Below are 13530 nucleotides of genomic sequence, written 5' to 3' on the forward strand. Positions count from 1 at the left end.
TCTCTTCCAACCTGGTGATTCTGTGAATTCTGTGACCTTCCCAAAACTCCAAGCTGGTCAAGTTTGGCCCAGCTTGGAAGCAAGGAAGAGCTGTTCTTGCTCCAGCAGTGCTGGTTTGAGGTGCCTGGCCACAAATATGGGTGGGAATGGTCAAGCAGGTTCCTCCCAAGCAGCAGTCCTTTTTGTAGAACTTGTTTCTTTTTTAGATTGTATTACTTTTAAAAAAATGTGATTGTTTCTGGGCTTCTTCCCCAGCCTGGATTTAAACAGTTCATCCTGAATCTTAGCAGTGATTTCTGTGATGTCAGTGCTCCCAGTTCCTGGCAGCTCTGCATCCAACCAAATTCCACATCAAAACCACAAGAGCCACTGATAGGGAATACAAATTTTATCCAGGAGCCTTCATTATTCCCTCACCTCACTTCTGCTTTCACCCTGAACTAAATCCAAACGCTGGGAACCATTGCAGTCCCTACAAACAGGAACAGGCTGAGGATTCAGGCATGGGATTCCCACCTTTGTAGGGGCTCTCTTGTCTTCTCTGCCCTTCTTTTCCCCACTGTACCATAAAAAACAGATGGAGATGCTCTGAGAGGTGGTTTTGATAAGCTCAGCATGGCTTGGTAACAACATTGAGGTTCAATGTGGAGTTTTTAGAGGGTTTTTTTTTGCCTTGCTGCCCTCCTTGGAGGGACAGTCCCAAAATCCAGGCTCACCTTTGTGGGGCTGGAAGAGTTCCATGTTCAGCTGCCCATCCCTGCCCAGGCTGTGGAAAATCCTGATTTTCATGGAGTTTCCCTGGCTTTTCCCTCCCCCCAGTGGCCGCTGGAGCCGCTGCAGTCCGAGCACAGCAAAATCCAGCCGGGAGTTAAATCTGAGTTTATCTCTGTGCTCCCAGCCCTTCCTTGCGGCAGGAATGGCCTCGGGGAGACATTTCCCAGCGCCAGCAGGCTCCCAGCCTCACCAAAGCCTTCCAGCACCTCTGCAGCCTTGTCCTGGAATGGTTTGAGTTGGAAGGGACCTCAAAGCCAAGGACAGGGACACTGCCACGTCCCAGGGTGCTCCAAGCCCCGCTCCCGGGAATGGGGGCCCAAAGAGGGGACAAAGCGGGGCTGTGCTCACCTCGGGGGTGCAGGGAGTGGGATGGGTGCCCTCTGACTGTGCCTCCCTCCCTGGGACAAGACAAGGCAGACTCGGCGGCGGCGGCGGCGCTGAACGTGTCCCCGAACGGCATCGGCAGCATCAACATGTCCGTGGAGATCAACGGCACCACCTACGCCGGTGAGAGCCCTGCCGGGAAAGGGACAGCCCTCCTGGGATGGGACAGCACGGGGACAGCCCTGCTGGGAGTGGGACAGCCCTCCTGGGATGGGACAGCACGGGGACAGCCCTCCCGGGAACGGGACAGCAGAGGGACAGCCCTGCTGGGAGTGGGACAGCACAGGGACAGCCCTCCTGGGATGGGACAGCCCTCCTGGGGGGCGGGAATAGGTGGGATGGGGGTGGTCCCTGCCGAATGGCAGCGGGATGCGATTCTTGTTCCCTAGACTGGGCAGGAGCAGCTCCCTTCCCTTGGTGTTAGTGCTTTAAAATCTGAGGGAAGGGGTTTGAAATCCCCGTGGAGGCATTCATAGGAAGGAGAGTTGTCCCTGTTCTCCTGAGCTGGGGCTTTGCTCGGCTTTCCCAGCGGGAATTGTCCCCTGGAGCAGTTCCCTTCTGCAGGCCATGCCTGTGCATCCTTGGGCAAATCCTAGGTGGGAATCCTGGCTCTGCCTCACCCTAACCCAAATGGCAGCTGCTTCTCCCCAAAGGCAGCACCCATTTGGGATCTGTTTTCTTTAGGGTCAGCATCCCTGTGCAGGCTCCAGCTGAGCACAGGAGCCAGACCAGCCACCCTGAGCTGGGAGGGGATCCTGGGGCTGGGAAAGCCTGACCTTCTCTGGGATGGGATGGGATGGGATGGGATGGGATGGGATGGGATGGGATGGGATGGGATGGGATGGGATGGGATGGGATGGGATGGGATGGGATGGGATGGGATCCTGGGGCTGGGAAAGCCTCCCCTTTGCCAGCCTGACCCTCTCTGTGCTGGGATGGGATCTGATCCAGGGGCTGGGAATGCCTGACCCGGGATGGGATGGGATGGAATGGGATCCTGGCACTGGAAAAGCCTCCCCTTTGCCAGCCTGACCCTCTCTGTGCTGGGATGGGATCTGATCCAGGGACTGGGAATGCCTGTCCCGGAATGGAGTGGAATGGAATGGAATGGAATGGAATGGAATGGAATGGAATGGAATGGAATGGAATGGAATGGAATGGAATGGAATGGGAAAGGATGGGATGGGATGGGATGGAATGGGATTCTGGCACTGGAAAAGCCTCCTCTTTGCCAGCCTAACCCCTGTCTCTGCTGGGATGGGATCCTGGGGCTGGGAAAGCCTGACCCTCGATGGGATGGGATGGGATGGGATGGGATGGGATGGGATGGGATGGGATTCTGGCGCTGGGAAAGCCTCCCCTTTGCCCACTCTAACCCTGTGTGTGCCCACAGGGGTGCTGTTTGCCCAGAAGCCCATGGTGCAGCTCCTGGCCGGCTCGGGCACGCAGAGCTCGTGCAGCAGCAGCTCCAGCAGCTCCAGCAGCAGCTCCAGCAGCTCCCACTGCTCCCCCAGCCCTACCTCATCGCGGGGCACGCCCGGCGCAGAGCCCTCCACCAGCTGGTCCCTGTGACGGGCACTGCCCAGGAGTGCACACATACCTCACCTCAAGGAACCTGCTCTCGTGGCTGCACAGCACCTGGAGGATGATGATGATGGTGGTGGTGGTGGTGGTGGTGAAACCTTTCCATGCCAGCGAGTTTTCCTTCATCGTCTCTTTGTCCGGCCTTGTTTTGGCTTTGTTCCCCCCTCCCCTTTCCTTCCTCCCTTTTGCTCTTTGGTTCCTCCTCCTCCTCGCAGGGTGTGTGGTGTTCCCATGGAGGGGGGCACACCTGGCGTTTCTCAATCAGGGATGGCTCTGGGGCCACAGCTCCTGGCCAGGATGTCACCAGGGCAGGGAAAGGGCCAGGACTGGGGTGGAGAGCCCTGGTTCTGCTGGGGCCCAGGTTCTGCTGGGAATCCTGGCTCTGCTGGGAATCCTGGTTCTGCTGGGGCCCAGGTTCTGCTGGGAATCCTGGTTCCGGAATCCTGGCTCTGCTGGGAATCCTGGTTCTGCTGGAGCCCTGGTTCTGGAGACCTGGTTTGGAGCCCTGGTCCTGCTGGTTCCTGGTTCTCCTGGAGACCTGGTTCTCCTGGAGACCTGGTTCTGGTGGAGCCCTGATTCTGCTGGAACCCTGGTTCTGGAGTCCTGGTTCTCCTGGAACCCTGGTTCTGGTGGGAACCCTGGTTCTGGAATCCTGGTTCTCCTGGAACCCTGGTTCTGCTGGGAATCCTGGTTCTGGAAGCCTGGTTCTGCTTGGAGCCCTGGTTCTGGAACTCTGGTTCTGCTGGAACCAGGGGCCACCAGGGCTCTTCCCACCCACAACTCCGTGTTTTGACAATCCTGAGAGCCAGGGGGTGCCTGGCCCTGTCCTCCCATGGCAATCTGCTCATGTCCCTTCCTGCTGTGTCCCCATGTTCTCTGGGGAGGCTCCTGAGCCTCCCTCCTGCTCCTCTCCATGGTTCTGGCACCATCAGCTGCTCGGTTCTGGCTGCTGCCACCTCACCCCTCGAGTCCCGAGTGTCCCTGAGGAGTGACACAGGGCCAGGGCGTGCTGGAGTTCCACGTCCCCCCTCTGTCCCCATAGCAGGGTCCCTCAGGTTGGTGCAGGCTCCCTGGAGCAGCTCTGGGAGCTCTGCAGGAGCACAGGCTGCAGGTGGGGTGGTTGCTGTGGGGATCTGGGGCTCTGAGCAAACCCCCTGCCATGGTACAGGAGGGGCAGAGCCCAGGGAATCCAGCCCTGCCTGGCCCTGGGAGCTGGCAGCAGAGCTCCCTGTGAATGAGCTGCTCAGGTGGCCTGGTGCTGTCCCCCTGTCCCCATGCCCTGGTGCCGTCCCTGCCATCCCCCCTGCCCTGGTGACCTCCTCCCCGTGCTGCAGGCCCGAGTCAGGTTTTTTGAGCAGATGAAATACCTCAGCTATGTACTTTGTTGGGTTGCTTTTGTTTGTGTTGGGTTGGGTTGTTTTTAACCTCTTCAGGAAGTGTTGGCATATCCTATCGCTTTGGGGGGGTTTTCATAGGTGGGTTTGCTGAATTTGTGTTTGCTTTTATTTCTGTTGGCTTTTAATGGATCACCAAAGACAGGGAGTTCAGACGAGGCTGAGCAGAGCAGCAGTGGCTTCCCCACCCTCCAGGAGCCCATCCCAGGACAGCACAGCAGGACGGGGCGACACTGCCCCTTGGGTCTGTGCTTGTCCCAGCCTCTCCTGCTGCTTCCTGCGCTGTGCCAGGGCTGTCCTGCCCCCGGGGCTCTCTGGGATCGGGAGATGGGGATGTGATGCCCTGGAGGGATGGAGGGATGCTGCTCCAGGTGTCCCCAGCCGCTCTCAGAGGGAGCAGGGGAAGCCGGCCTGACCCGCAGGCTCCTTTCATCCTCACAGACTCCCAGAGGATTTTCCAGCCTCTGGGACTCAGATGATTTTTTTTCTCCCCCCCTTTTTTTTTTGGGGTTTTCTTTTGGTGGTTTTATTTTATTCTTGGGTGGGGTTGGGCTGTTTCCTCTGAGTGGGACTGGGGCACTTTCTGCTTTTCCCTCTGCTCTGCTCCCTGGCCCCTGGGGAGCAGAGGCTGCTCCGGGGTGGGGCTGCTTTGTCTCACTTGCTAACGTTGTGTTTTCTTGCACAGAAAGGCACTCGAATCACTGAACTTGCTTGGACACTACTAGAGTATTAATGTTTATAAGCTTTACTCAACCTAGACTGGAACTAGCCAGGGACTAACAGATTGTTTTGTATCCAATTCAGGGAAAGAATCAGGTCGGGAAGCGTAACAGATACCTCAGTTAAAATAAGCTGCAACAATAAACGGGTCCTTTTCCCAGCCCCGGGGTGACAAGGACCATCCAGACTGTGAAGAGTTAACCCTTTCCCTCAGCCTGGCTTTGGCCCTGGCAGCCTGAGCTGCGGGTCTCCTGCTGAGCTGCCAGGCTTTGGGTGCAGGGAGTGCTGGAACCAGCAGCAGCAGCAGCAGGGCGGGGGGAGGCCGAGCAGGGGGCCCCGTGTCGTACTCAGGGTTTGATGCTGCCGGCAGGACGTTCCCGATGGATGGGCGGTGCTCCATCCTCCCCCAGCTCCTCACACCAGCCCCGGGCAGCCCCCAGCTCGTCCCTCGGTGGGGCAGAGCCAGCCGAGCCTGCCCCGGGGCTGCGGGGAAGGCAGCAGGGTGGGCGGGCTCAGGGGAGGCTGCTGTGCCTGCTCCCTGCCACGTGTTCTCTCCAAACAGCTGCAGCAGCCTTGCTATAACTAGTTTTCTTACCTATTTAAAAGAGAAGAGAAAAAAAAATAATAAAATAAGTAAATAAAAACAAAATGTGATAGCCTAGGCGGTGGATAAATACCTCAACGTCTCCTTCCAACAAGTGTCTGTATATGTTGTTGTTGGGTTTTTTCTATCTTACAGGTTATCTGAATGTTTATATTCCAATAAACTTCTACCTCTTCACACCGTGACCCCCACGCCTGCTTTGTGCCCCTGGCTGCTCCCTGAGGGTAAAGAAATCCCAGATATTCCCAGAGAACTGGGCTGTGTCCTGAGGGTAAAGAATTCCCAGTTATTCCCAGAGGCTGGGCTGTGTCCTGAGGGTAAAGAATTCCCAGATATTCCCAGAGAACTGGACTGTGTCCTGAGGGTGAAGAATTCCCAGTTATTCCCAGAGGCTGGGCTGTGTCCTGAGGGTGAAGAATTCCCAGTTATTCCCAGAGAACTGGGCTGTGTCCTAAGGGTGAAGAATTCCCAGTTATTCCCAGAGGCTGGGCTGTGTCCTAAGGGTGAAGAATTCCCAGTTATTCCTAGAGGCTGGGCTGTGTCCTAAGGGTGAAGAATTCCCAGTTATTCCCAGAGGCTGGGCTGTGTCCTAAGGGTGAAGAATTCCCAGTTATTCCTAGAGGCTGGGCTGTGTCCTGAGGGTAAAGAATTCCCAGATATTCCTGAAGGCTGGGCTGTGCCCTCAAGGTAAAAAATTCCCAGTTATTCCTAGTGGCTGGGCTGTGAGGGTAAAGAATTTCCAGATATTCCCAGAGAACTGGGCTGTGTCCTGAGGGCACTGAGGGTAAAGAATTCCCAGATATTCCCAAAGGCTTGGCTATATCCTGAGGGCCCTGAAGGTAAAAAATTCCCAGATATTCCCAGAGTACTGGGCTGTGTCCTTGTAGAGCCCCTGAGGGTAAAGAATTCCCAGCTATTCTCAGAAGTTGATCTGTGTCCTGAGGGTAAAAAATTCCCAGATATTCCCAGAGGCTGGGCTGTGTCCTGATGGCACTAAGGATAAAGAATTTCCAGCTGTTCCCAGAGAACTGGGCTGTGTCCTGAGGGTAAAGAATTCCCAGTTATTCCCAGAGGCTTGGCTATGTCCTGAAGGCCCTGAAGGTGAAAAATTCCCAGTTATTCCCAGAGAACTGGGCTGTGAGGGTAAAGAATTTCCAGATATTCCCAGAGAACTGGGCTGTGTCCTGTGGGCACTGAGGTAAAGAATTCCCAGATATTCCCAGAGGCTGTGCTGTGTGCTGAGGGTAAAAAATTCCCAGTTATTCCCAAAGCCTTGGCTATGTCCTGAGGGCCCTGAAGGTAAAAAATTCCCAGATATTCCCAGAGTACTGGGCTGTGTCCTTGTAGAGCCCCTGAGGGTAAAGAATTCCCAGCTATTCTCAGAAGTTGGGCTGTGTCCTGAGGGTAAAAAATTCCCAGATATTCCCAGAGAACTGGGCTGAGTCCTGATGGCACTAAGTATAAAGAATTTCCAGCTATTCCCAGAGAACTGGGCTGTGTCCTGAGGGTAAAGAATTCCCAGTTATTCCCAGAGGCTTGGCTATGTCCTGAAGGCCCTGAAGGTGAAAAATTCCCAGTTATTCCCAGAGAACTGGGCTGTGAGGGTAAAGAATTTCCGGATATTCCCAGAGAACTGGGCTGTGAGGGTAAAGAATTCCCAGTTATTCCCACAGGCTGGGCTGTGTCCTTGCAGGAGCTCTGAGGGTAAAGAATTCCCAGTTATTCCCACAGGCTGGGCTGTGTTCTTGCAGGAGCTCTGAAGGTAAAGAATTCCCAGCTATTCCCAGAGAACTGTGTCCTTGCAGGGCCCTGGGCTCCCAGTTTGGAGCTGGCCCGGGCTGGATTCTGACAGGAGCCGCCCGGCATCTCCTGTCCCCGGTGTCGCCGGAGCTGTCCTCGCCCTGTCCTGACACGGGAACGGGCGGCAGGCAGGGTTGTAGAAGGAGCAAAAGAAGGTTTTATTCAAGAAAACAGCGTGGTTTTTATAGAGTTTTTTATCGTATTTTTATACGATACATTCTCTTTGATCGGATGGTTAACAAAATCACCTTCCTCACACACCGTCCTTGAGAAGAACAGAAAGACGAAGCAGAAAACGCCACCTGCAGATTGTTTGCACTTCGCAGCCTCTCACATCCCTGAAAGGTCTCCCAAGGCGCTGTGAGAAGCGTTTGCCGTTTCTCCGTCCCTTGGCATCCCCACCTGTCCCTTGCCCATCTCCCAAATCCCTTCTCTGTCACCGCCTGCTCCCCACGCGAAGCTCCTCAAACCCCTCCCCGCTGTTTGCACAGCACCGCCGCTGCTTTTCCACTCCTGGAGCCCTTCCAACCCCTCCCGTGCCAGCCTTGCCCGTGCCTCATTTACCTTGGCTGGCTGCCGGGGAGGGCACGGAGCCCTCGACCTTCCTCATCCTCACCCGTGGAACCAGAACCGCTGCCCTTCCCTCATCACCCGGCTGCAGGTGAGCTCCCCGGGCTGGGCTCCCGTCCCAGCCCATCCCAGCCCCGGGCCCCCAATCCCCTCCCATCCTCTCCTGCCTCCGGCTCTCCCAGCCCCGGCTTCTCCCCTCGGCAGCGCGGCGATGCCCGGAGCAGGTAAGGCGGGATCCCCCGGGGTTTGGATCTCCCCGGCCCCTCAGCTCAGCTCAGCTAAGCCGGGCTCAGCCGAAAAGCGACCCCGTGGTGCCCACCCCAAGCCCCGCAGGCCCTGCCGGGGATCCTGGAGCCCCGCATGTGACGGTGTTCACAGGGGTCTCAGGATGAGGGAAGAGACGGGGTTCTGACTCTATGTTTCAGAAGGCTTGATTTATTCTTTTATGATATATATTATATTAAAACTATACTAAAAGAATAGAAGAGAAGGTTTCATCAGAAGGCTAGCTAAGAATAGAAAGGAATGAATGAAAACAAAGGTTTGTGGCTCGGGCTCTGTGTGCGAGCCAGCCGTGCTGTGATTGGCCATTAATTAAAAACAACCAATCACAGATGCACCTGTTGCATTCCACAGCAGCAGATAACCATTGTTTACATTTTGTTCCTGAGGCCTCTCAGGAGGAAAAATCCTAAGGCAAGCATTTTTCACAAAAAGATGCCTGCGACACCCCGCATCCCAAAGGTGCGGTGTACATCGGCACCAAGCCCTGCCGGTGTCCGTGTGTCCGTGCTGGACACGCTCCCACTCTCCCAACGCTCTGTCCTGGGGCTGCACGGCCGCGGGCTCGGCAGGTGTTTTTTGGGATGGAATATAATCCCTGGAGGGAAATTCCAGGCAGCCCCGTCCCCTCCATACCTCCCTAAATGCCGCCATTCAGCTCATCCCGGCCAGCGCCCGGCTCCGAACAAACAACAAAGGGCTGCGGGGAGCCCAGCGCGGATTAACGCACCTGGGCAGGGCGGGGTGAGACAATGCCCGCTTTTCTCTTTCCAACATCCCCATCCCCTCATGGACCCGCTCAGGCTCTGGCACAGCTTCACCCCGGCCCTGTTCTCCTTAATCCCTCCCTCCAGTGCTGGAAGCGAAGCCAGCTCTGGGCACAGGGAGGTTTTCCGCCAGCACAGATGCCACCTCCGAAACTCAGGAACTAAATTCCAACGGAGTTTCAGCCCTCGTGTGCAGGAGTTGCTTCCCTGCTCCCTAAATGCTCACGTGTGCAGGGATGCCCTCCTTCCAGGGAGCCCAAAACCCCGCGGGCATCCCTGCGGGGAGGGACAAAATCCAGCTCATCACCTCTCAGCGGGGAGATTCCCCTCTTTGGGATTGGGCTTGTCTCAGCCCTCAGGGGCCGCTGCCGCTTTGAATCCAGCCCGGACACCCCAAATCCCCCTGGCAGGTGCCCCCTGTGAGCCCCCAGCAGGGCCCGAGCTGGCTCAGCCTGGCACGGCGCTGATAACCGCCCGCTTCCAGGGCCCTTATCACGGCCCTTATCACGGCCGGGCTGGGGCCACCTTTGTCCCACCCCGGCCCGTGTCAGGCTGCCCGAGCGCGGCTCCTGTCCCACCTGCTGCCTTTGGGATGTTCCTGGCTAACAGAGAGCGGGGAGGAAGCCCCGAGGAGGGGGCACCGGGCAGGGGGCACCGGGCTGGCCTCAGCTGCCACAGCAGCCGGGGAAAGCTGCACGGGCTCGGCCCCGCTCTCTCTCTCTCTCTCTCTCTCCCCAGCGCACCTGCAGCTCTCCCTCAGCGCGGGGCTGTCCCTCCTCTTCCTCGGCGTCCTCCTGGGCTGTGCCATGTGCTGGTGGCACCGCCGGCGCCCGGGCCGCGCCCTGGGCCGGCAGCGAGTGGAGCTGGGGGCGGCTCTGCCCGCGGCCACGGTGCCGGTGCCCATCCAGCAGCGGCGCTCGGAGCGGAGCGCCCGGGCCCAGGAGATTTCCCCGGCACCGCCGGCACCCCGAGGGGGCTCTCCCCACGGCACCGCGTCCCTGCCCAGCCTCCCGCTCCTCCCGCAGCTGGCGGGGCTGTGGCAGCGCCGCTGCACCGTGGCCGGCACCAAAGCCCTCTGCGGCGAGCGGAGCCCGCTGGTCCTCGCCGCGCCACCGCGCTCCGGGCAGCGCCCCCGGCTCCACTGCGAGCTGCGCTACTCCGCGCCCGAGGCCACCCTCACCGTCACCGTCCTCGGCGTGTCGCAGCTGCCCCGGGGCCAGCGGGGCTCCCGCGTTAAGGTGTCCCTGGTGTCACCGGCCCGCCGCGGCTCCGAGCGCCGCAGGAGCCTCCGCCGGGAGCCGCGGCCGTGCCGCTTCGGCCCGTACGGCCCGCAGGAGCTGCGCGGCTGCACCCTGCGCTTTGCCGTCTACGCCAGGGCACGGAGCCTCCAGGAGTCCTTCGTGGGCGAGGTCCTGTTCCCCTGCGCCGAGGCCGCCTGGGACCCCCGCGCCCCCTCCAGCTACTCCTGGGAGCTGGAGAGCACCAAAACCAAGCTCAGCAAGGTCAGCACGGCAGCGGTTTCGGTGGTCGGGATGAGTTTTGCGTGATCTCAGAGCCCTGGAACTGCAGGGGCAGAGGCAAAGCCTCCTCCAGGCAGCACCGGGAGCCCCGGGGAGTGTCCACGGCAGTGCAAACCCCGGGCAGTGCCTTCCTCACCGGGGGCTTTGCGCCTCATCCTCAGAGGTGCTGGGCTGGAGGGGCAAACAGAGCTGGCAGCAGCCCTGCAGTGCTGGTGGGCATTGAACCCACCCAGCTGCCCCGACCCTGCTGGGGAGGAGAATCACCGGGATGGAAGGGCTGGAGCTGGAGGGGCTGGAGGAGGATGGAGGTGGAAGGATTTAGACGTGAAAGGACACGACAAGGTCGGAGCTGGAAGGACTGGGTGAGGTTGGAACTGGAAGGATACAATGAGGTTGAAGCTGGAAGGGTGGGATGAGGTCAGAAGTGGAAGAGCTGGATGAGGTCGGAGGTGAAAGGAGTGGTTGAGGTTGGAGCTGGAAGGGCTGGAGAAGGCTGGAGTTGAAAGGACACGACGAAATAGGAACTGGAAGGGTATGATGAGGTCAGAGCTGGATGATGTTGGAGCTGGAAGGACTGGATGGGCTTGGAGCTGGAAGAACACAATGAGGTCAAAGGTGGAAGGACTGGGCAAGGTCAGAGTGGGAAGGACATGACAAGGTCGGAGCTGGAAGGGCTGGGTGAGGTTGGAGATTGAAGGACATGATGAAGTTGGAGGCTGGAGGGCTGGGTGAGGTTGGAGCCGGAAGGGCTGTGTGAGGCTGGAGGCTGAAGGGCTGGGTGAGTTCAGAGGGGGTTTCACAGCGTGCCCTGCTCTCTGTCCCCTTCCAGCACTGCCATGCCCCCAGCCTGAGCTGCAGCGTGCTCTCCTCGCCCCCCAGGCCCCTGGGGCAGCTCCTGCTGCAGCTGCAGCTGCAGCCCGCGGCTGGGCGCATCAAGGTGCTGCTGCGCAAGGCCCAGGCCCTGGGCCGGCTCTCCCGCATGCCGGGCACCCCAGGTAGGGCACGGGCACAGAGGGACACCAGGAATGGCTTCCCCTTCTTTGGCTTGGCAGATTCTCTCATTCCCTTTCATACTTCTCTCTCCCAAGCACAGGGAGGGTTGGAATGAGATGATCTTTGGGGTTCCTTCCACCCCAAACCACTCTGGGATTCCATCGCTGGCTGAAAATGAGAACAGGGAGTGTAATACAAATCTAGGTATCTCCAATATAGCCCCAAAGTGCTTGAAATATATTTACTTACAGTAAAATTAGCATGTGGCTTTCTGTGCTGTTGGTTGTTGTCGCCTCTGGCTCTCCCTGCTCTCTGGGATGTGAGCCGAGGGCTTTGGAGGTCCCTGCTCTCCAGAAGGGAGAGACAGGTGAAACCTCAGGAGCTCTGTGGTTTCCCCACAGCTCCACAGAGTTCCACGAGGGTCCTGCAGCCCCCAAGCACCACCTGGGAGCTGCCAGCCTCCCTCCCTGGCGTGTGCCCCTCTCTCCAGGGCTCTGTCCCCACTTCCAGGCCACTATGTCACCGTCCACCTGCGCCATGAGGGCCACATCATTGACACCAAGGAGACCAAGTCTGTCAGCGGCTACAGCCCCGTGTGGAACGCGCCCTTCCTCTTCACCCTCCCCACTGGGGACATCCAGCAGCAGCAGCTGGCCTTGGAGTTTGTGGTCATGCAGGTGAGGTGACCGGGCTGAGGAGGTGACCTGGATCACCCCGCTGCCCTCGGGAGCTGTGTGGGCTGGGACGGCTCCTGTGGGCAGAGGGGAAGGCCACCAGCCGTGTCCCCTGCCCTGTGCCATCCCAGGCTCGGCTCCACGGCCGTGGCTCGGTGCTGGGCCGTGTCCAGCTGGGGCCAGGGGTGCCACACTGGAGGGACATGTGCAGCCGGGCACCGCTGGAGTCAGAGCGCTGGCACCGCATCCAGCCCAGACCCTGAGCCTGGCCCGGGACTCACAGTGAGACAAGGCGGCCCCGAGATGGGCACAGGGCAGGTGGCACCCTCATGCCATTGGGGAAGTCCAGGTGCCATCTGCAGGGCTGGAGATCACTGGAGGTTGGCACAAGCCCATCTCAAAGGGCTCCAGAGGGGACTGAGCCCATCCGAGGTGGCCCCAGCCTTGGGGGAGACGAGGAGCTTTGTCTGCACCTGGAACCTGGGCTGTGGAGGAGCCAGGAGGGACAAGGACCTGGCTGGGACCCCTGTGGCCACCATGGTGGTAGCATCTCCTGTCCCTTCCACGCTGGCTCCACCTCATCTCCTGCCCTTTCCACCCCTCCTGACTGGAGTCATGCCAATGCCACCCGGTGATAAAGGTGTCCATTGGCATTTTAATTGATTGCTGGCCCTAATTAGAGCTTGATAAACAAACAAATAAATAAATAAATAAATGGGTTGGGAATGATCATGTGTGTGTGGAGCTCTCTCTCCTGCCCATGGGTCACCACAGCGAAGACCATGGGAGGGTCACCACAGGGAGGAAGGTTGTGGGGAAGGTTGTCACTGTGGGGGTCATCACGGTGAGGAAGACCACAGTGAGGCAGATGAAGAAGGGAAGAAGACCATGCTGAGGGAGAGGCTGGCCATGGTGAAGGGAGACTGTGGTGAGGAAGGTCATGGTGAGGCAGACTGTGAGGAGGAAGACCCTGGTGAGGAAGGCCATGGGGAGGAAGACCACGGCGAGGATGGCCCTGACCACTACAGTGGGTCAGAGCATGGGGGAGGAAGTCGTGCTGAGGGTGAGGATGGTCGTGGTGATGCATGGCCATGGTGAGGAGTCCCACCGTGGGGAGGAAGCCGTGCTGCAGGGAAGATGACCATGGTGAGGAGGCAGTGCTGAGGTGAGGATGGCCATGGGGAAGATGACCATGGTAAGGATGACCACGGTGAGGAAGCAGTGCTGAGGGTGAGGATGGCCCTGGTGAGGATGACCATGGTGAGCAGTCCCACCACAGGGAGGAAGCCATGCTGAAGGTGAGGATGGTTGTGGCGATAGATGGCCATGGTGAAGATGACCACGGTGAGGATGGCCCTGGTGAGGATGACCATGGTGAGCAGTCCCACCACAGGGAGGAAGCCATGCTGAGGGTGACGATGGTGGCGGTGACGAAGCACAGGCTGAGGCGGACCCACACCGCCA

General features: G+C 58.7%; 2 protein-coding genes across 2 annotated transcripts in view; both read left to right on the forward strand.

Moving 5' to 3' along the window:
- Nucleotides 1-5645, forward strand: part of ARID3B (AT-rich interaction domain 3B) — a 35279-nt gene extending 29634 nt beyond the window's left edge. The window contains exons 7-8 of the mRNA XM_063169413.1: nucleotides 1183-1281; nucleotides 2552-5645. Of these exons, the coding sequence (XP_063025483.1) occupies nucleotides 1183-1281; nucleotides 2552-2730 (278 nt within the window). The 3' untranslated portion in view covers nucleotides 2731-5645. The remainder of the gene's footprint in view (nucleotides 1-1182; nucleotides 1282-2551) is intronic.
- A 2396-nt stretch (nucleotides 5646-8041) lies between these two features.
- LOC134425469 (synaptotagmin-5-like) lies at nucleotides 8042-12329 on the forward strand. The gene is made up of 5 exons (XM_063170132.1): nucleotides 8042-8054; nucleotides 9618-10381; nucleotides 11229-11394; nucleotides 11903-12069; nucleotides 12198-12329. The coding sequence occupies exons 1-5, from the start codon at nucleotides 8042-8044 to the stop codon at nucleotides 12327-12329; spliced, it is 1242 nt and encodes a 413-aa protein (XP_063026202.1).
- Nucleotides 12330-13530: the final 1201 nt, after the last annotated feature.

The sequence above is a fragment of the Melospiza melodia genome, chromosome 15 (genome assembly GCF_035770615.1).
Source record: "Melospiza melodia melodia isolate bMelMel2 chromosome 15, bMelMel2.pri, whole genome shotgun sequence".
Classification (NCBI taxonomy): Eukaryota; Metazoa; Chordata; class Aves; order Passeriformes; family Passerellidae; genus Melospiza; species Melospiza melodia.

Bases quoted from the DNA above. Each gene is read 5' to 3' on its own strand.
- LOC134425469 (XM_063170132.1), top strand. The intron at 10,382-11,228 runs GTCAGCACGGCA...GTCCCCTTCCAG, and splicing joins CCAAAACCAAGCTCAGCAAG to CACTGCCATGCCCCCAGCCT. The intron at 11,395-11,902 runs GTAGGGCACGGG...CCCCACTTCCAG, and splicing joins CCGCATGCCGGGCACCCCAG to GCCACTATGTCACCGTCCAC.